The sequence below is a fragment of the Sturnira hondurensis genome, unplaced genomic scaffold, assembly GCF_014824575.4.
Source record: "Sturnira hondurensis isolate 20B ecotype Veracruz unplaced genomic scaffold, ASM1482457v3 Scaffold0016684, whole genome shotgun sequence".
Taxonomy (NCBI): Eukaryota; Metazoa; Chordata; class Mammalia; order Chiroptera; family Phyllostomidae; genus Sturnira; species Sturnira hondurensis.
This window is the reverse complement of record NW_028089315.1, coordinates 1,526,635-1,550,807: the sequence shown is the minus strand read 5'-3', so window position 1 is coordinate 1,550,807 and position 24,173 is coordinate 1,526,635. Positions and strand designations below refer to the sequence as shown.

Sequence of the window (24,173 nt, the reverse complement as noted above, 5' to 3'; positions counted from 1 at the left end):
TAGAAACTACTCCTCGGATTTTATGATTGTACACTATGCTTAGCCTTTTGTTCAAATAAATTGGTTTATATTTAGTTAGTAAATAATATAGGGAGTACCTAAGTACTTGTCAATAGTTTTTCAAAAGCCTGGCTAAATGAATCAATAGGCTTTGCAGATGGCCAAAGGGATATGCAATACAGGTTTTCTGATACTCTGAACTTATTTCCTCTGTTAGTACAGACCCTTGGAGACTTTACACACACCATATGCTAAGTAATGCTCTTCATACCATGATACATTTTTTCATGACATGAGAAGAACCCTCTTTGAATAAAAACATTTTCCTACAATCTGGCATTTAACTGAGAAATAGTTCTGCCTCTCCACCAGCATTTTTTAAAAAAAAGTTGTAACTAATTCTGTCCTTGTTTGTTTGTTTCTTTCACTTTGCCTTTAAAATGATGAAAACTACTCTCGAGATATGGAGAGCATTTTTAGCACCTCTATTATTAGCCTCACTCTGACTCACTTAATTTCTTTCTATTTTATTTGCTATATTTTTCTGACTCATGTTCAAGGTATTTTACCTTGGTTTATGTGTGAATTATTGTAAACTGACAAATGCTCTTTGAATGAGGTGAAACATTAAACAATAATTAAATTTAGTGCCTAATACAGCTAAGACTTTAGTGAATGTTGCTAAAATAACATTTGTATTGGTACAGATACAAATGGAATATTCTTATATAAACATAAGGTTGAATTTATTTCTTATGTTAAAAAAGAAGCACAGACAGAGATAAATTGCAAATAAACTGGAGAAAGTTAAAAAAGGAGGGATAAATATAATTAAGAGAATAAAGAAATTGGCTCTTGGTGATTGGGTTTTTGAATTAAGTGGCTGGTTGTACAAGGAAATGATATATTTATGCTGTACCGTAGGTTAGGATGTATTATAACAAATAATAGTCTACTGTATTTGGCAAAACTTTTGGACCATAAAACATAAAATAATATAATAGAAAGAAGAATTTTGAAAGGAATAAATGCCCAATGTATATTTTGGGAATCTTATAAGGTAACTACAATTTAAATGTTTTAATGGAACCATATATTAAAATTTTATTTTTATCTCAAATCTGCTTTCTAGTTATTTTCTATTTGAAGTGATATTTGGGAAAAAGTAAAACAGAGATATAACACTGTACTTTTTTCTGTTCTTCTCTCTAATTTCTCTACTTGTATTTGCATAGATTTCCTTTTAATGAAAAGAAAAGTGTTGTAAGAGGCTGGGAAAACAATTTCATTGTTTTTTTAAAGACTATTTATTTATTTATTTTTAGAGAGAGGAGAAGGGAAGGAGGAAGAGGGAGAGAAACATTAATGTGCGGTTGCCTTTCACGTGCTCCCACACTGGGGACCTGGCCTGCAACCCAGGCATGTGCCCTGACTGGGAATCAAACTGACCACCCTTTGGTTCATAGCCAGTGCTCAATCCACTGAGCTACACCAGCCAGGGCAATTTAATTATTTTTATTAATGAATTTTACTTTGTAATATGAATAACTGCTTGCCCCAAATCACAGGATAGGCTATACCTGTATAAATTAATCTTTTCTCTATCACATACACATAAGCATTTATTCAAATTCTTTTAAAATATGTGGCACATGCCCTGGCTGGTGTAGCTCAGTGGATTGAGTGCAGGCCTGCAAACCAAAGGGTTGCTGGTTGGATTCCCAGTCAGGGCACATGCCTGGGTTGAGGGCCAGGTACCCAGTATGGGGTATACAAGAGGCAACCACACATTGAGTTTCTCTCCCTCTCTTTCTCCTTCCCTTCCCCTCTCTCTGAAAATAAATAAATAAAATATTTAAAAATATAAAATATGTGGCTCAAATCATAAGTTAAAATAATGCTAGATGACAATACACTGGTAGTTTGTATAAAATTATTACTTCTTCGTAACAAGAACATAATGAAATAAAATGAGTATTTTTCTTGTGAAGAGGGCAATTTACTTCTACTTCTTTACCAAAATATATCCCCAAAGTAGAATTTCAGAAAAACAACAGATGAATTTCCTTTGTGTCAAAATAATAAATCACCACACCTTAGGAAAAAAAAACAAATCACACTTATCTTTTTTAAAAGAATCATAAATTACACCTTAAATGTTAAAAAAGTAGAATTTTATTTTATAAAAGTAGGGCAAAAGTAGGCTTACAGAGGTGGGTATGTAAAATAATATAATAATTAATAAATAATAATAGAAGGATAAAGCATTTTGCATACGCACTACTGTAAACCCACTGTTGGCACACCTTGTATTGAGTCGGTGTTTTATTTTTGAACAGTCTCAATTTACTGTAGAGCTATTTGTCAATTACAAGAAAAAATGTTATTTTCAAAAGCTGTACTATAGAAATGAAAGTGTTTCATTATCTGATAGGAATTATGTCATTTAGGGCTAGTTTCTATTGGTAACTTTTCCAACTATATCTTTGTGCTAAGTAAAAGAAAATTGGCATATGATTAGCAACATTTACAGCAATTTATTTTAGAACACATCAGATAAGAAAGACTACACAATTAAAGAAACTCTCAGGTATAGTAACATATTTCCTATGTTCTAGGTAGGCTTATATACTTTTTAAAGATTTTCACTGTCTTGATAGTCTGGTGTCATACCTGATGTGTGTAATGTGCTTGGTTCATGTAGAATAAACAGACACAAGGAAATCACCGTAATGTATGGGTAAGAAAGTGGCTGTGGGGGGAAGATAATGAAATTTGATTTCATTGCCAAAGTGGGAAATCAGCAGATGATGGTGTGAGAGGCAGATGACATCGGGGCATCTGATGTGAACCATTTATTCTTAAATAAAGTCAATCTTCTCCATGAATGGAATACTATTACTTTATATGCATAATCTTATCAAATTCTTCAGTGGCTAAGTGAAGTAACTACTTTTATTTTGTCCACTTGCTCAGACACGAGCCTAAGAATCATTGTTTCTTACCTGTTCTCATACATCCCCATAATAAATTTTGTAGGTGAACCTTAAAAAATACATATCCTTAGTCTAATCACTCCTTCCTAACCCCACCCCTACCACCAGCCCCAACCACAATGATCTCTGTCCTGGACTATTGCTATAGACTCACACCTGGCCACCTAACCTCCAATTCAACACCCTTTCAAAATGTAAGCCACAGTGGTGTTTCTCTGTGCAAAATGTCTAAGGCCACACTGTTAAAAATAAATAGAATGCAAGTTACATTTGTAAATTCAAATTTCCTAATACCTATATTAAAAATAAAACAGTGAATTAAGTTTAATAGATTTAACTCAATATATCCAAAATAATCACTTCAATATGTAATCCATATATAATATTAATGAGATATTTTACTTTTTTTGTATTGTCTTAAGAATCTAGTGCATATTTTATGCTATACTTTACAGCATCTTTCATCTGAACCTGCCACTTTTCAAGCACTCAATAACCACATGGGACTAGTGACTACTACATTAGACATACAGTTATAAGGACTTTCTTACACAGAGGAAAGTGTTAAACCTTTCAGGGGCCTAAAATGTCTTAAGTCGCTCATTCTCCACTTTGATATCTATATTCTTGATGTCACCAGCATGCTCCCAATGCTGGCATTTTTCCTTTGGCAGTTTTCTCTCTGGGAGATCACTTCCTCCATCCCATCACCCCCAGCCCCCGCCACCCCATTACACATACACACACATCACCACATGACTTTCTTCCTCACTTCCTTCAGGTTTCTGCTCAGATTTCAGCTTATTAGAAAGGTTTTCCTCCGTCATCCTATATGAACTAGTACTTCTCTCACATAATTTTGAGCTTAAGGATCTCTAACATACTTGAAGTTTTCAAAAATTTACCAAAAGAAACCAGTTCTGTGCCTGATATGCTTACTGCACCAGATAATTTACATTTAATTATATTAAAAGCAGCATGAGCTTGACATCCTTATTCCAATATTCAAGATGAGGAAGCGTGGCCTTATGTGTTAAATAACTTGCTTAGAAATCACACAACTATAATAGGATTCCAACCTGTGTGTCTGAAGCCATAATCAGAGTTCCATTACCACTGTACCTGCTCTATGAGTAGAAAGTGCAAAACTCTGGCCTCTGTCTTATCCCACTAGCTTTAGGCTGCAAACTTCATTTTTGTGTAATATCTGTTATTCATTAAATGTTCATGGTTTCCATTGTCTGAAGCAGCTGAGATCATTTAGTCCTCAACACAGTCCTATAAGTTTTATTAGCTCTTATCAACATGTGCTGAAACTGAGTCTGGGGAAAATTAAATCATATGCCTAAACTCATGTTTCAAAATAAACCGTTATAAAGCCCTGGCTGGTGTAGCTCAGTGGATTGAATGTGGGCCTGCCAACCAGAGGATTGCGGTTCAATTCCCAGTCAGGACACATGCCTGGGTTGCAGGCCAGTTCCCTGCAGGCCAATTCCCAGCAGGGGATGCACGAAAGGCAACCGCACATTGATGTTTCTCTCCCTCTCTCCTTCCCTTCTAAAGATAAATAAATAAATAAACAAACAAATAAATAAATAAAATCTCTGAAAATTAAAAAAAAAGAAATAAATGTTATATTAAGTCAAAGATTTTATGAAAAGGGTCTTAAGACATGAAAGTTGCCTGATTTCTATCATTCCTATCTTTATATCTACTTAAAAGAAATAAATCACAAAAATTGCTGAGAAATTATACTTTTATGTTGCCATTTTCAGTTTTCGTAAATTATCTCAATGTCAAGAAAGGGGCATTATGATTTTGCTTGTACAAAATCTTTATTCCATAAAATGCACCGAGTGCTTATTATATAACTGGAATTGTAGCAGTGAAAACTAGATTACTTAGTCTCAAGGAGTTCATATTCCAGTGGGAAATTGAAATATAATAAAAATATTAGATAGCACTTTGAGAAATCAAGAATGAAGTGTGAGAACAGCAATTTTCAGCCTTTTTCATCTTGTGGCACATATACACTAATTACTAAAATTCTATGACACACCAAAACAGGTGTACATATTTTGCTGATCTGACAAAAATAGGTATACTTTTGATTTATTTATACCAAACAGCTATTGCTGTATTGGCTCTTGCCATTTTTTCCCTTCACAATCTAAGGGAAAGTTCAGTGGTCCTGACTAAATAGTGTGTATTGCATGTTTTAAAAATTCTTGTAGCACACTGAATGGAAATTGCTGCCTTAGAGGTTGAAGAAAATGTTCTCATTTTTGGAAAGTATAATCAGAGAAAGCCTACCCCAATATACAACATTAAAACAGCTAAAAGACAAGCATAATTCTAAAACTTTAGGGTATAGTCAGTTATTATTTTGATAAAGATTAAGTATATACAAACCACATCTTCAGAGGAAAATAAGACACTGTTATTGATATTTCCATGTGTAAATGTTGATAATCACCTCATTCATAGAACATTTTTTAAAATCCTCACCCAAAGACATTTTCTCATTATTTCTTTTAGAGAGAGAGAAAGGGACAGGAGAAGAGGAGAGAAATATTGATATGAGACAGAGCATTGACTGATTGCCTCCTGTATAAACCCCAACTGGTATGGAACCCACAACGTAGGTATGTTCTCTGGCCAGGAATCAAACCAGAACCCTTTGGTTATAGAATGATGCTCCAACCAACCTACCCACACCCACCAGGGCATTCATAGGACATTTTATGTGACATCCAAAGTTTCAATTTTATAAAATATTAAAAAATAATTGTTATATAACATATGTTCCTAATTAAAAGGAAATCACTCATGCCTTAATCAACATCCATTGTATTTTATTTGAAACATGATTACTAAAAGTTCAGCTATCTATCTGAAACTTCTTCTGGCAACTTACAAGGAGGGGATATTCTATTAGAGAGAGGAAATTAACAATAGTAATTGACATCTGTCAACCTAAACTCAATAGAAGACACAATAACAAATAAACACCAATATAAAAATCATGAAATGATGGCAAGTTAGGTTAGGGTAGATAAGAGTGAAATAGTAAAGACATTTTAATAACTCTTAATAGCATGCAGAATATTAAAGAACTGCATCTTAATAAATAATTACAACTTTGAGTCAACAATAATGTTAGTTCAGTGTGTACTATTCAAAGGCAGAGGGGCATGATATATATTTTAGAATAATTAAATATATATATCTTTTAGAAGTAGTCACTTGTTTTTGAAAAATAAGCTTTAGCCATCTAGATATATCACTCTGAGAAATAGCCTTCCCTGCACTAGCTGGGTTGCTTAAATATTGAGCTATTTGAATAATTTGGAGCCACAAAATCTAGCTATATACTCAATTAATATTATGACTTATTTCTTATATGCTGCATTTGAGATTACGTTGATGCATCGATCAAAGCATTCTGAAAGAATAAGATCTTCTCACATCTGATTTTCATTCCTATTTGAAAGCACTCTCAGAATCTTCACATATTTCAAATAAAATACTTATTTCAGGAAAACAGCAAGCTAAATTATTATGACAGTGTGTTAAATATAAGTTTAATATGAGCATTATAATAATGAAAAAGATCCAATCTAATAGCTGCATGAAAATACATATATAAGTAAACAAAAGTCCATTACTCTGTAAGCTCTTCTATCTTTTTTTCCACCAGAGTGGGAGGCACATTAGAAACAATGACTTGCATGTCCAGCTGATTGACAACAGAGATCTGAAAGAAGAAAAAACAGAATTTGTTTGGCTTTTACTCATTAACATTTCTATAATTAAAAACATTATTTTTTCTCTATGTATTTTACTTTTTTAAAAGATTTTATTTATTTATCTTTAGAGGGGAAGAGAAGTAGAGAGGGAGAGAAGTATCAATGTATGGTTGCCTCTCATGAGTCCCCTGCTGGGAACTGGCCTGCAACCCAGGCATGTGCCCTGACTGGGAATCGAACCATGATCGTGTGGTTCGCAGGCCAGCGCTCAATCCATTGAGCTATGCCAGCCAGGGCCTCTATATATTTTACACAGTAGTTTCCTATTTGTTAAAGTTTAGTAATAAATTATTTTTAGTCACATAATTTTCACTAGATGTTGGGACATGTTGAGAATGACCGACCATTAGTTGTTTACTTGGAAGTTACAGAACCCTAAGTGATCTCAATTCTTGTTGATTTTGTGTCTGTCTGTTTGCTTTGCTTTCTTGATTATTCACTAGGACATAAAATAAGGTGTTTTTGTTTGTTTAATTGGGTTATTTAAGAACACTCAGGAAAATGAAAAACGCAGCTTCTAGATTTTATAAATCTCAAGGAATAATTTATTCATTGTGATTAATAATCTGTAATATGGCTAGTCAGAATAATTCATTCCATAAAATTATTACATATAGTCTTTATGTTTGCTATAGCCAATTTTATGTCTGTGTTTATACACACACATGTAAATTTACATACAGGGTAAATGAATTTTAAAATAGCTCTTGATAAATTCACCCTATTCATTTGATATATATAGAGTTTTTCTCTGTTCTCATTTAGAAAAATAGAATAAAAATAAAAGCATTTATTCCCTGCTTACAGCATTCAATTTACTTTTATCCTCAATACTCCACAGACTGTAACTCATTTAATTCTAACAACCACCATATCAGGTACTTATGGCTATTATTGAATTTTAAATAAGAAAACTAAAAAAACAAAGAAACATTTAATAACATGGAACCTACTAGCTCAGGCTGTCTGACTCCAGAACATGTGCTCTTTTCTATTATTCAATATGGATATAAAAATGTAAAGTCAAATCAAATATTGTCCTGAATATACACTCAACACTACTCAATTTGTGTAAATGCATATGTACCAGAACTATGAATCAAATTCTCTGGATTAGGTATATTTAAAACCACATATCTGAACATAATTTATATTAGGGAATATTTTCATACTGCCTGTATTTTCCATATAGGCTCTAAGTTGTGTACAAACAGTGACTCAAACAGTGACTCCTATCAGGAGTCACAAACTCAGTGTCTTCAGAGACCAGACCTAAATTCAGGTAACCCAAATGAGTGAAGTCGCTAAAATTATGAAATACTAGAGAGACATGGAACTGTGGCAAATTGGAGAGCCTACAACTCATCTAAAGAGGTCAACTACTAACTCATCCCTAGTGAATATTGCCATATGGGAAAATGTGTCCAGATTTGTTGGATTCTTCATGTTTCAAGAGAAGAATGAGTCCAGACTACTGTGAAATATCACAGTGAATTAGCAATCTTACAAACCATTCTTCGAGCCCAGTAATTTATGCTCTGCAGCATGTATTAAAACAGGCATCTGTCTTATTTCCACCTGTGAGGAATCAGTTAACATTGGCAGTTACAACCATATATCTCTAACTCGTTGTAAGTGCCTGGGATCAAATGTTTAAATTTTCCTTTAACATGTAGAAGAATCTTGTTTGTGTCTTCACACACACACACAAAAATTCACCTAACTTCGTTAGAAAAGGGATCATCACAGTTTTTGTGTAACTTGTTCTTTTCTTATTGGTCCTGAGTAGAAAAAGAGACAGAAGTTACATATAATTATTTTTTGTTTTATTTATTTGTTTGCTCATTTGTTTGTTTTTATTTTAGTGTTTTAAATACATGACAAAAACCTCTAGAAAACTGTGTGTGATACTTATAAAATTATTGTTTTCTTTTCCTTCCCCCCTTCCTGTCTCTGTCCTTTCCTCCCTCCATCTCTTTCTTCTCTATCTTCTTTCCTTCCTTATCTTTTTTCCTTTTTTTTCAACACTGGGTCATGAACTATAAAGTAAAATAAAATAAAATAAATAAAAATTATGATCAAAAGCAAATACTCTAGAACAAAGAGTAGTTATGGAGTGTTATGTCAACAAGAATAGATTCCTCAACCTACTTTATAGTTTGGTGGAACCATATGGTGGAGTTCTGACAGATGTAAAGTTAGTGACAGGAATAAAATGTGCTTAAATCTTTTCCATGTGTTAACTCTTTCCTTCTTTCTTCATTTATATCTAAATAAAGAAGTCATAGATAAGGACAAAAACATAACTTGGAAGGGCGTTGAGTCCCTGTTTCTCCATTTGCAGGAAAACTGTCAAGCGAATCACCCAAAACGTACACTCTCATTGCTGTCGTGTGAGAGGAAAATAGAATTTGTTAGAAACCCTGAAATTTGTTTTCTTTTTTTCTTACACGGTCTACCATGATAAAAACCCAGTTATTTATTACATGTGATTGTTAGGTTCCTACTAGCTGTACTAATTATAGGACAATTAAAAACTAAAATGTTAGTTACATGTGGGTTCAGGAAAATAGTAGAATTTTTCCATAGAGAAATATGTTCTGAGATGTGGGAGCTTATTTGTAGGAATGCAGTCAATTCAGGTGTCAGGTATTTGGAAGCAAGATTGTTCCTGGCAGTTATAGTAACTCTATTATTTGCCTCTTAAGGACAGTCAGTCATTCCTCAGAAGGATAACTTACTTATTCAAGGGGAATTTTTAATTTGTAAATGAGCTTAGGGGCTAAATTCTCTCTAAATCAACAGAATAAGTTAAGACTTAAGATCCTCTGTCATATATATAACAAGCTTAGAGTTTATCTAAAAGATTTTCTGTTTTTAATAACCTTTGAAAACATACTTTTGTTTTTTAAGATATAATAACATTTTTAATTTGGATAAAATAATAAAGTCTTACTATATTTAACTCCAAAAGTAGTTGTCTCAGACTGTTAGAAGTTACATTTAAGATTTAAAATTTTTAAAAAGTGTTAATATACAATTTACGTAGAATTGGTATACATTTTTGCCTATGCAAATGAAGAATAAGCTATTACAATTTAAATTTTGATTTTTCAAACAAGTCCTATATCCCTAAATTTTGGGTTCTTCTATCATCTATAGCAAAGATATTTGAATCTTTAAAATTCTAGATGTTATTTATATTACTTATCACAGTATAGCCTTTATTCAAATAGTTTCAGAAATTCATATCAGTTTATTGTACCACACCTTAAATATTCTTCTTATAAAATTACTTAATCTTATTCTCTGGGTATTGTTTACTAATGGAAGATTTTTAAGTAGATATTCTTATCATTAAGGGAGTCGATCTTTGTTTCTATGTATGATAAAAAAGAAAAAGAAAAAAAGAAGTAATGTGGAGAGCAGGACCAATAAAATGACATTGGTTTGACCACAATACCACAAAGTATATAAAACAAAGTAGAGTCACTCACATCAACCAAAATGGCTGTCAGTCAGCCATGGCACTTTGGTTCAAGAGGGAAACTACCTAGGTCAGAGAGACACTTCTGGCAAGGAGGCACACTTAAGATATCTGCACATGTGATTAGAATAAACATGTTTGCAGAGTGGAACTACCCATAGATAGGTTCCTGGGGAAATTCCCCACTTGCCATTAGGGGTGCCGAGGCATTTATCAAAAGACCCACAATGAGCTCCACACACCAGAGTGCTGCACCATGACACACTGATCTCCCTTGGCATTGGCTACCAGAGGCTCTGCCCTGCTGCCCACCTGGCTCCAGAGACCCTTCCTTGCAAGATGCTGATAACTCCATTGGCTACCGTGCTGTCTCCCGGACCTGCAGATGGAGACTCTGGGACACGGGTTTGTTATTCCCTATTGGTTGCTCTCTGTGTGTTTTATATTTCTCTTAGATTTTTAGAGTGTGAGAGGGTATTAATGTATGCTGATGTTCTACTTTGAGTGAACCTGCATTCAATAAAAGCTGAGTAAATAGAGTAGTTACAGTGTGTGACTTTGGTCTATTCCTTGGTGCTGGGCTACTCAGCAGGCAGCTAGCTGAACATCTGCCTCACTGACTTATAGGAAAGTTTGCTATAAAAATACTCTTGTGACAAGTAACATTTGTGGAGCACAGATTTGTAAAACAAGAGATTGTCAATTTACATATTTTAGCTCTTTCTTTTAATCCTTCATCATAAACCTTTTATCTTTCTTTTTTCTCCCACTTGTTTCCATATAACTTAGACAGTATTATTCAATAGAAATATAATTTGAGCCACAAATACATACCAGATATATAATTTTAAAATTTCTGGTACCCAAAATAAAAAAGATAAAAAAATTAGTGAAAATAATTCAACAATACATTTAACCCTGTATATTCACTATATTATCATTGCAACATGTAACCAACATTTTTTCATGCTGACTTTGAAATCCAGTGTGTATTGTATACTTATCATACATCTTAATGCAACCTAGCCACACTTCAAGTGCTCAGTAGCTACATATGACAAATAGCTAACAAACTGGACCCTCAAGAGGTTCTCTAGAACTCTAGGGACCTTCACCATTTCTTGTGTGGACTGGTCATTGTCTCTCTTAAATGGTTTCTAGTGCAATCTCACTTTCCTTGAAAAGTAAGAGGTATTTTAAGAGCCTTTTGAGGTAAATGTGTATTCTTTAACGCTATACCATGGCCCAACACTTGGAAAAGCATTTTAGGCAGAGTCACTGCAAAATCTCTAAAAGCATGTCTGCCTATTTGAAGAAAATCAACTTGCCCAATATTATTGGGTTTGGGTGAGTTAGAGGGAGAAGAGTAGAAGATGAGGCTGTTGGAGGACAGTTTATAGAGGGCTGCATAGTCTTATATGACTTAAAAAATTATCTAAGTAAATTGATGTGATATTAGAATGCTTTGAGCTAGGAAATCATAGGACCTGAATTACATTGGAATCACAGGCTGCTAAATTAAAACCAGACTTTAGTGGGGCAAGAGTAGAAATGTTACAGAACAGAGCCAAGGGTAGGATAATTGTCTTTTGGTAAATTACCAAAAGTACCCCATACTAGGTTCACATTGTCTGTCACAAGAAAAAAGACATCTCTCAATGCCTGAGATTTGTGAAAAGGAAAGGAAATATTTATTTAAAGCTATAAAGACTTAAAGTAGTGACCTAATGTCTCCATTAAAATATCAAAGTCCTTTAGGATACCCATAGATGCACACAGTGCTTCCTTCTCTCCCTGCCCTAGTCTGGGGCACCATATCTCAGGAAAAGAGGTAGAAGTCCATGATTTAGGCTCCCGGCACCATCAGCTGTTTTGCTGGCTAGGATCTCCCATTAATCCAAAACCATGTGTCACCTTCTTAAGGCCCACCAAGAGTCTTTTTACCCCTTTTCTTCCAGGCAAAGTCTCTCTTGCTTCCTAAGCCATGTGGTGAAAGGGAGCACCCAAAGCCACGTGGTTCACTCCCACCAAAGCTGCAGGGGTCCCCACTTTGCCAAAACCACGTGGTTCTCCCAGCAAAGCTGTGGGGGTCCCCTCCCTGGCCAAAGCTGCATGGTCCTCTCTCTATTGCCACAGCCACACGGTCCTCTCCTGTATAGCTTTGGGGGTTCCCACTCTGGCAAAACCATGTGGTTCTTTCTCTGTTACCACAGCCCCGTGGTCCTGTTCCCTAATGGCTGCCATGCCTGAGTTTAATCCTCGTGCCAACCTTCCTCTGTACCCCCATTTCCAACTCCTCCTACAATCAGGTACACCTGCCAGCATTCCTGTATTATTCTGAGTTTACTGGGCTGCCATTGTGAGTCTGGGAAGGTGTGGCCCCATGTCATGGATCCAGTTTTCTCTAAGCTCTCAGGCAGGTGCTGTAACCAGAGGGAGCTGCCCTCCAGTTACACCTTGGGTGGAAGTCACTTCCATTTCCCTGGCTCAAAGAATGGCCACAGCTATTTAACATGTCTATGCAACCAGTTAAAGGTTATAGATATGTTAAATGCCTATTTAACCATGCCAGAGGTTAGCTGCAAAGCTGTTGCTGTATAAAACTGCTCTGTATGTTCATGCTCCATGTGTCCCTTTCCCCACTCACAACTGTGGGGGAAGGGGTGAGGACATCCTATATATCTTTCTAATATTTCCTGGATACCTTGAGTTCCCGATCCCATTCCAAATCCCTATTTGGGGCTTCCCTCTGGGCTGCACCCTATTTCAGAAACACAAGGGCAAGCCATGAGCTTGTGCAATGATATAGGTAAAATATGGTGGTGGTTTCCACCAAGTTGTAACAGTAGAAATGTTGAAAAACTGTGCAGTTTATATACATATGCATGTATACACATATATGTATATATTATATCTATATAGTAACAAGAGTATTTACTAAGGAATTTGAATGTGTGGTTTAGAATAAAAAGGAATCAAGGAATTTTTAGCCTAGGGAACTCAAAGATGATTTAGTCATCAGGTGAAGCTGGTAAGACTATAAATGAAAGAAATGTGGTGAGGAAGGGGAGTTTGCTTTGGGAAACATTAAATAGACATCTTCATTACATATTCACATGCAATTGGTACATGCACAAGTAGATATCACTATTTAGAATGAGCTTTGGGGTGAAGATATAAATTTAACATGTTTCAGTATATATATATATATATTTTATTTTAAAGTTATTTTAAAATAAAAATATTTAAAATATTTAAAATATTTATTAACTTTAAAATATTTTAAAGTTATGGGACTGAGTTTATTTCGTCAATGAGTATAAACATAAAAGAGAATTAATGTCTGAGCCCTAAAAAACACTAAATACTAAAAGGTCAGGAGAAGAAACTGAACCAGGAAAAGAACTAAGAACCAATAAATAGTGAGGTAAGAGGATACCAAGAGAGAAAAACAGCCTCCAAGCCTAGTAAAGGTAAGCAGTCAAGTGTGGCTGATAAGTTCAAATAAGAAGACTGAAACTACTAGGCTGTTTAGTAATAAGAAGCAATTGGTGTTGACATAAGTTTAGATAAGTATTAGAAGTTACATTATGATTAGAAAGAGCTTTAAAGAGATTAAATGGTGAAAAATTGGTTAACTGTGATAATAGATGGCTTTTTCTCAAAAAAGGAATAGAAATGAGTGGCAGCTAGAAGGAGATAAAGGTAAAAATATTTTACATTATTTTTGAGCATAAAAAGACATAAAAGCATGATTATGAGTGGTTATGGGAATAATCAAATCAAGGAGGGGAGACTGATATTAATGATGTATGTAAGAAATGGGAGAGTTGTTGAAACAATGTTCTGGAGCTGGTGAGTGGGAGTTGGATCTGTTGCACAGGTGGAGGTAATGACTCCAGATGAATGCATAGAGAATTCATCTAAAGGACAGGAAATAAGGCAAAGGATGTCAGTGTAAATCCTGGTAGGTAGGTAGCTATAGCTATGGGAACTGTAGAAGTATCCTTCTAAATGCCTTAATTTTATCTTCCAGTGAAATATGTTGCTAATTAATCAGGCAATTGATTGGTGAGGATGAGTAGATGTTGAAGACTGTAAGAGACAAGTTCTTTTAGGAGAGGAGGAGTGCAAATGAACTAGGAAATATGTAGTTACTGGACAATATAAGAGGTTGCTTGGGGGATTTCATCATTAATTTAAAGCAAGACTAATTACACAATTGCATATGTTTTGCACACATATTCAGCATGGGAGAAAGGAGACAGTTGCAATTAACTAGAGTTATGGTTTTGCTAAGTGAGTGTGATGTCGGAAGAAATGGCAAAGGAGTTGAATTTTTATGTGATTGAGTGCTTATAATAATTGATAATGCACTACAAAGCTGGTAAGCAGGAAAGAGAACATGGGGTTAGAGGAAGGGTAAAACTATCTCAGGCTAAATGAATTAAAGGCCCTGAGGAGAACAAATGAGTGCTGGAGCTAGCTGAAAGCATTCCGTACTATTGTCAAAGAGTGGGAGGTTTGGAATGGAGTTTATAGAGGCGTTGCAGTAATTGGTAATGGCTAAAACAACTCTGGTTATTAAGTAGTTGTAATAGTGTGGATGGTAAAGCCATTAGAGGAAAGCCATTGGAGGAAATAGTGAGGTCAGGATACTGGAAGGTTCATCTCTGCATATAGCAAAATTGTCAAAAATTAGGATAGGGGAATTAGTAACGCAAAAGCTGTACTCACTGAAATATGTTTGGGATAGACCAAAGATTTGGGAGATCACAGCAATGTTGTGAGGCAGCAAGTGAGTGACAGAGTCAGATAATGAGAATCAAGAGTGGATTCTTAGGAAGGAGGAAACATCTAGAAGTAGCAATGTGGTGCACTGAGAATCTTACTTTGGCAGTAGTATTATGAAGATGGTGACGAACAAATACAGAAGAGAACACAAGAACCATTATTTTGGAAGGCAGCAGAAGTAGCATCCTCATGGGAGAACCAGATTTATATCAAGTAATATGTATTTATCTAAATCAAAAATCTTATCTTTACTCACCCTTACTAAAAATTTACAATGTAAATGATTTCTGGTTGCTTTTAGGCAAAATTTCTGATAATTTTAATAATTTTACAGCTTTTATATGGATCAGCTACTTCCATCTTCAGTTCTGTCTCATTCTTTTTCCTTCTCTCAATCCTCCAAACTGAGTAAGTAAGTATCTATCAATTACTCAGACCCACCATCATTCTCTTCCTTCTTGGTTTTGGTGCATTCTTGCCCCTCTGCGTAAAAGTTTTATTTCTCTCCATATCTCCTTTCTCTTGACATAAAGGATTTCAGATCTCACAAGTAGCATTTGCTTGGATTTGTACTTATTAATGGTGATGTGTAAATATAGATTATTATTTTTTGAATTTAATTCTTCTCAATATATTTCAGATAATTTTAAAGGTATATTTCATAATTTCCACATAAGAGTTTATAGAGGTCAAATACAAATCCCATAAACTTCACATTGCTTATGTGCATATAACATATGTAATCTATATAGTTACATTTATTTTTATAACATTTTAATTATACCTTAATTATACTTATCTTTTAGCCTTAAAATACCACAATGTGCATCTGTTATTGTCTTAAATAACAGAAAGAGAAATAACATTATTTTCCATAATGTTTATAGATGTTAATTTGATAAAAATCTATGCCAACCTTAATATCTTCTATGTCAAAAACTTCTTGGCTTAGATTGGCTTTTGTTTATTCTATGCAGCTTTACTGTTATAAATGAGAAAGTTCTGGCCTCTGTACCCCACATAACCATGGTGATTGGTCTTCACCATTATCTCAAAAAAAGAAAAGTACCACTGGTGTCTGTATATATATTAAGGTTAAACTTTTCCAGGGAACTAAATGATAAAAATCATGAAAAATGAAAGTTAAATAAGATTTAAAGAACAAAAATAAAAATTATACTTGATTCTATTTTTAAGTGACAATATTTCCAATAATAATTATTCTTATAAATTTTTTGCTAGATTCATCATAGAAAAGTACAAATAATGATAGAGATTCCATGGAATAGATGCACTGGTATTCAATATTTTGAATAAATGTTAGTAGCAAATAGCCCTTGGGAATAATTTACCACTGAGCTTGTGAAGAAAAAGGTAAGTGATATTATTGGCTGAAGTCAAATATAACAGTCACAGATCGTCAACGCCATCAGTGGGACTTCTGCTAAAACAAATAATAAACATCCATTGGAACATGAACTTGTCCCAAAATATTTCCTTCTGTTTTCTTAGTTACAGAAAGCCTAAATGTAATTTAAGTAATAGTAAAAAGTATTTAAATTTCTACAGCTTATTTCTGTCAAGCATTTTAAAATTTGAAGTAGTTCCAGCCCAATATATACTGAAAATATAAGATCTACATACCAAATAGAAAGCCAATACTTATGACATTGTTGCCACAATGATATATAAAACATGGGATATATTTCTCAAATGTCCAAAAATTATAAACTTATATGTACATACTTAATATACTAATCTACAGCTATCAACAACCTATATAAAATTAATCACATTTTTATTTTAGAAAGCCTATTTCAAATAAAGTTAAAAGTTCTAACAGCTGAAAACAACTGACTCCAGACTAATCTGGCATGTACCCCTTATATGAAGATTTATTTACTTACGAGTACATTGGCTTTGCCGCTTAGTCCCTTCCCATAGTCGTCAGTTGCGATGACTTGAAACTTGAAGTAGGACCTCCTCATATTGTGGAAGAGCATAGCAGTTTTGATGATCCCTGAATATGTATCAATCACAAATCCTTCTTTTTCTTCTTTGATTGGTGGGATTATAAGTCTGTACGCTATGGCGCTATAATTGCCGGTATCTTTATCAGTAGCCTACGAGGGAAAACAACACAAGTTATAGATAATTGAAAAAAAAATCACCATTATTGAAGGGCTTATTTCTGTTTGTAAGACCAATGTTTCTTCTGTAATAATAATACAAAAAAAAAGCTCTCCTCAAAGTCTATTTTTCTGGATGTTTTAGGTAGACTTGTAGACTTAATGTCCACAGGGTTGAATGGTTGTCATTAGAATAATAGCTACCAAACTGTGAGCAAAAAAATCTAGGCACTAACAGAGTCCACTTGATGAATTGAGTGTTTTGATTGTCAGGACAGATGGGTTCAACTTTGGGCTATGACACAAACTGGCTTAAGGAAGGGATTCATTGTTTATCTAACCATTTTCTTGTGTAAAGGCATACACGTGTTTGTGTTCATTTATTTATTTATTTTTAATCTAACCTATTTCCTAAAAGGGAAAAAATAAAACAAGGCAGTAAAATACCTGTAATGACAGTAAGGCAAATTGAAGTCCAGAACATTCAACCAGTAAAACCAGAGATACATAGAGATTCTAATCAGTAAACACCATGTCACAATTATAGAGGGTTTGAATACTAACCCAAGTTCTTCTTTTCATTGTTCCCTACCCTGATCAACAAGATTTGTTCCTGGTGGTAGGTACTTACAGACTACAGGTTACAGTTTCTTAACATTTAGAATATTTAAGAGGTAAATGGGTGCTTAGAACATGTTATATGATTGTGTGTGTTTAATAAAGTTGCACACAAACATAAATTTCTACTTCAGGGAGATTTTTCATGAGAATAATCTGAGAATTATTTTATAGTGAAATGTTTGGAATTAGAATGATTGACAGAGTCTTAGTGAATTTATACCAAGTTATATATATCCTATTCATGATACTAAATATGTAATCTTTATGTTTTTATTATTATTTTATTATCTGGTTATTCTTAGTTTAACCAATGGTGTGATTAAATATCACACGTAAAGCATTTATAATTGGCCATCGCAATGCTGAGAATTCTATGAAAATATTCTTATTTAATAATGTTGCTGAGAAACATTATTGTATTAATAATACATATTAGTGTTGTCCAATGAAACTTTCTGAAAATGCTCTAACACAGTAGTCACTGGACACATATGACTAGTGAGCATTTGAAATGAGGCTAATATGACTAAGGAATTGAAATTTTATTTGGTTTAATTTTAATTAAATTTATATAGCCAAAGTCTGAATAGTAAGTAGAAGCAGAAGCTGGGATAAAAATAATGAAAATAATAGTAAACAATATAAATGTGTATTAAGGTACAGCATGAGTCTGAGTCTCTAATTTTAAATTTGATATATGTGTTTATTCTGTAAAACATTTCAGGAAAACTCTACTCACCTATTGGTCAAGGTAATTTAAACAATTTAGATATTTCACTTCAGAATAAAATATTTTTTGATTTTCTAAGAAGTTAAAATTCACAACTTTAGAATAAGGTAAGCTCTAACTACCAGCTCATTGCTTGAGATGATCAGTATGAATCACACAAAGGCACAGCATAGTTTTGGCATTCGAGAAATGGTAATTAGATTTCAACATATATTATTTAACAGGCAAAAGGGAACAAAGAAAAGAACACATTTTTTCTTTGTAATCTTTGAACCCCAGAGATGTTATTCATTTAACAAAGCATAGCATAGGAACTAAAAAGTTCTAAAGTTAAAATCAGAGTTTGAAGCAAATAATCACAAACATTTCTTTACGTACTATGAGCAAATTGGGGACTACTGCCAACCCAATAAAGACTTAGTTGAATATTATTCTTTTTTAAATTTAATTATTGTTCAAATACAGTTTTCTGTCTTTTACTCCCATCCCAGCCCACCGCCCCCAACTGAATGTTATTCTTTAACTGACATTTCCCCCAGAATAAATTTTTTACTGATAATGCAAATGTACTGAAATATAACAGACATGCAAGAAGTACAAATCTTAAGTACTCAGCTCACAAATTGTTTGCAAAGTACACACATCCATGAGACTTGCATCAAGAAATGAAACATTGCCCTGGCTGCATAGCTCAGTTGGTTAGAGCATCAAGGCTGTGAATTCAGTCATGGGTCAGAGAACGTAGAAGAAGCAACCAATGAATGCATAAAGAAGTGAAACAACAGGTTGTTGTCTCTCTCTCCCCCTTTCTCTTCCTCTCTCTCTGGCAGTTGATAAATAACATTTTTTTAAAAAGAACTAAAACTTATCAGCATTCCAGAATATTTTTTTCCTGGCCAACTAGTCATACCCAGCTCCCCAGGAAAACAACACTATCCTGATTTCTAACAGCATTAGAAATTCTGACTGGTTATGCCTAATTTTTAACTTTATTTTAAGGAGATCATAATATATGTTCTGTTTTCTGTTTGACTTCTTTTACCCAATTTTGTGTTGTGATATTCTAAATGTTTACATCTTTTTATGTTTAGTAAATTATTTACTTTTAAATTGAGTTTATTGGTGAGACATTGGTTCACAAAACCACATAGGTTTCAAGGGTACAACTCAACAAACATCTGCACACGTCATTGTGTGCCCATTGCCCGAAGCAAAGTCTCTTTCTGTCCCCATTTATCCCCACTTTGCCCACCCCCACTCCCTTTTTGTCTGGCTAACATAGTGTGTCTATGTTTTATATTTGTCTGTGTATATATAGTTTTTTGTTTAATCCCTTCACCTTCTTTCATCCAGCCCCCCAAGTCCCCTCCCTTATGACAGCAGTCAGTCTGTTCTGTGTATTCATGCCTCTGGTTATATTTTGCTTGTCAGCTTATTTTGTTCTTTAGATTCCACATGTAAGTGCATTTATATTTTATAATAGACCCTGTAACACACCAATATCATTTAGAAAAGACAAGGTTGTTGCAATATAATAATTGTGATTGCCTGGTACATTAAGCTTCTTTGCAAAGTTCTTGCTGATTAACTTCAATTACAATTAAAAAAGCAATTTTAATATACAGTATTGCTAATTTATTGAGTTATGATAACCACAAAGTCACAATATTTTATCTTAGTGATTAAGGTGCTTTTAACACATACTTTTCCTGAAATAAATACTTGCTTAATACATTTGGATTTGGAATTAATTATAACTCAGAAATACCTATTTCTTTTATTATTTTTTCACAGTACATTTGTAGCAAACTGTGAAAATGATATACATGGTTTTTCAAACAAAATCATGCTTCCTAGATCTTTTTCCCCCCAAATATAAACCTCTATTGTCAATATGTTGTCAGTAATATTAGTAGTAACAACACCTGGGGCTTCCTCCTCTTGAATCAATTTAATCACCAACCTACTCCTCGGTGACTAAAAAGTGGTGGAAGAAATTAAATAATCAGGCAGACTAACATTTCTCTGAGTTCATGGTCTGAGTTCAACTGTGACTTTGTTTTTGGGAAATTTTTGCTGTGTGTTCTCTCACTCCAAAAATTAACCCTTTTCTTCAAAGCACATATTTTTTCACAGCCTCCTTTAGAGATTAGGAGGCTGCAATTAACATTAAATTTAAGAATATTAGTGTGACAAATCTCCACTTTTCATTCTATAACTTTAAAAATATCTATATCTGCACTTACAGTCCTTCTCTAAATGTCACAGGAACAAGCCAACTCTTCTCTACCACTGAAGGTTATTCCTTGGCCTAACCTCTCCCATTTCTTCTTCATTTAATACTTCATCAGCTCTATTTATCTTCGTACTTTTAACCTTTACCTCAATGGAATATAAGACATCTATCTCTCTCTTACTAAAATAAAACTAAACTCTTCTTTTATTCTATACTCACTTCTGAAACTCTCCATAATTCCTATATCATTTTCACAGTTTAGTTCCTCAGAAAAATTTTTCTACAATCATTGCTTCCAATTTCTTCACAATCAGCCTTGAACTGTCACTAGAATTCTGCCACTATCACGTCATTGAATCTGTTAAAGTAAAAGACTGAGGTTAGCTTTGACTTAGATCAACTATCAGCCCAGGGCTCCTTAAACCACAATGGCCATTTGCATTATTGATATAATGTTACTGCTGATGCTGCAAACTAACATTTATTGAACACTTACAATTTTCCAGGTGCTATGAAAATTCTTTATATACACTATCTAAGGACACTGAGTATTTTTTATTGAATAAATTTTATTATTATTACATAAGTGAAGAAGTGGAGGCTCAGATTTACTGGTGTAAGTGAACGTAAAATTTAATTTATGAGGCATTGAGTGGCTCAGACAATAGGAACCAAGACCAAAGGCCCACTTACGGAAGTGAGTCCAGTGAGGCTTCCATACCAAGAACACTGAATCCTCATGATGAGGGTGAATTAGAGCTGCATGTCTCACTTCTAGCCACCACTGCCACAGCTGCCCCAATACAAGTCCTCATTAGAATTTTTATCCTTTATGAACAAAATATTAAGTTTCCCAACTCAAGGAGAAACCATAATATTCTGAATTTATAGATTGAATGCTTAAAAATTTTGCCTAAAGGACCAAACATCCACAACGGAGAATTTGAGAAAAGTGATCTTTGACTGATAATGGCCTAGGCTTCTATTAGAAGTACTTTTTTCAAAAAAGCTACTTACAACCTATAACTCAAATACTTCTAACAAATAAGTCCCAAGAAAGTTGAAAATTCAGAATAATTTCCAAAATGAACAAGAAACAAAATATTGTGAAAAATAGTCTGTGGGATAATAAAAGCAGTCATATCCACGAGGCTTTAGAACTTTGAATACACAGACACAAACTGTAAAACAAATATGTTCATGTATTTTTAATACATTATAGAGAACTTAAAATATGAATAAAGAATGAGAAAAGTTGAACACAAATAAAAAGTATCTTCTAAAAATAAAAAATATATAACTGAAATTTAAAACTCAGAGATGAAGTTGTTTGTAGATTAGGTAGAGCTGATGAGAGAATTAGTGTACTGAATGATAGAGTAAAAGAAATGATCCAGAAAGCTTCACAGAGTAACAAAGACAAAAAAAAAAAGCAAGTTTTAGACAGAATTTAAAGTGATACATTTTATTAAACATCTAATTTGAATTCAAAAAGAGAGAAGAAGAATGGAAGGTAATTATCCAAAACTGATATAAGACAGCTACCCACAAAGACCTAAGTCCAATAAACTACAAATAGGATAAATAATAAGTAATCCACTCCTAGAATGCACACATTATGTATAGATGACAGAGTATCCTCTACCTCCAGGCCAAAAGAGGAATCTTAGAAGTACTAGATTGACAGTTGACGTCTTAACAACAACATTAGATGATGGAACTAAGGAAATTACATCTTCAAAGTACATAAAGTACCAGTTCATTTAGAATTCTAGACCTAATGAAAATTTATTGCAAAAATAAAAATTAATAGTTTTTTTTTCCAGAAAATCCTTGAAGGAGTTTGGTATAAAAAGATGCACTTGAAAAGTTCTAAATTGTGTAGCTCAAAGTGAAAGGAATATGTAGATGGAAGGTCTGAGATTAAATGGGAAAACAGAAAATATTAAATGTGTGAATAACTATATAAGCATGAATTCTACAATATAGTAATTATATAATTATGTGTGGTTAAAAAATAAAGCAAAATATTTCACAACAGTAATGTTTACATTAGAAAGGGAATGACTGGTGTTAAATGTTCTAAATATCTAATATTCAGGATGTAGCAGACTGATATATTTAGGTATGCATTAGGTTACAATTTCGAAGGGATCTCATATTTAATGAAAAAGAGTACATAACTTTTCCAACACTCTAAGAATGCATTGGGTTAAAAATTTATCCAAAAGAAAATTTAAAAGGAGAAAAAATATGGAAAAAAAGGACAAAAGAAAATCAAATACAATACTAGGGGGTAAAACCTATTATATCTGTAGTTAGATAAAATGTAATTCAATCTTCCAAACAAGGTTAATCCCTACTTTACTGTATAATATATCATTCCTAAAAGAAGGAATGTGATTGAAAGGTAAGTCAAACTAACTTATGTTTTCATTTAGAACTCATTATTTCTGGGTAGATTTTCACCATACTATTTTTTCTTTGGTGGGGGTAAAATGGGAAGAGAACTAATAGTCAATATTTCAAAATTTTAACAATATTAGAAGTTAGGCCTGATATAATCTGATTGTCTAAGAAGAACCAATATGAAAAGAAATTATTTGCCTAAAACAGTCAGTTAACATACATAAATAAAGCAAAATAGTCACCTGGTATTTTTAAAACCACATTATTATGGATATAATGTGCACTGATTCCTTCCTTACAAAACTGTAGAAAATTTGTAGAGGTATTTTATGAAAGGGAGAAATTAAAATAATAAATCTATTTCACTGCTTTTTAGATAGTAATAAGGGGATGTCTAACTAGCTTGGTTAAATTAATGCCTAGAATTTAAAACTGACATATAATGAAAACTTTAAGTGAATAAAATTTTCTAAAAGATCAATATCATTTCATTTATTCCATCACCTTCTTCATAATAAAAAATTCACAGTGGGAGGGGAAGGAAAGTGAACATTTATGGAATGATAATCGAAACTGTCATTGTTTGTACTGTAAGCCAAAAAGCAATCCTCTGAATGTTAAACCACCAAGATATCTGGGGGTTCATTGTTACAACACATGAATTCCCTCCCATCCTAAGATTACACCAGATGTGCCCTGAAATCCAATAATAAATAGGAGTTTTAATTTTTACAGCCAATAAATTATTTACTTTAAAAAAATCAAAATGGGTTCCTGACAGTCATTATAATCGAAGAACTGACCCTGAAAGATTTGATTCATTGATTTCTGTGAGGTTCTCTTCGTTAGAAAATCAGGAAAGTTATGTCTAGAATTGTTTTTTTTTAAAAGGAAAATCAGAAATGAATTACATAATTATACTTGCTGTAATAATATTTTTAAATGAAGGCTAAGACACAGGA

At 33.4% G+C, this 24,173-nt stretch overlaps 1 protein-coding gene across 2 annotated transcripts in view; it reads right to left on the bottom strand.

The window, feature by feature from the left end:
- PCDH15 (protocadherin related 15) overlaps positions 1–24,173 on the bottom strand; it is a 791,076-nt gene that overhangs the window by 48,666 nt on the left and 718,237 nt on the right. For both annotated transcript variants that reach the window (XM_037066919.1, XM_037066920.1), the window contains exons 27-28: positions 16,994–17,209; positions 6,665–6,753 (exon numbers count right to left, since the gene is read on the bottom strand). In XM_037066919.1, coding sequence (XP_036922814.1) covers positions 6,665–6,753; positions 16,994–17,209 — 305 coding nt within the window. The remainder of the gene's footprint in view (positions 1–6,664; positions 6,754–16,993; positions 17,210–24,173) is intronic.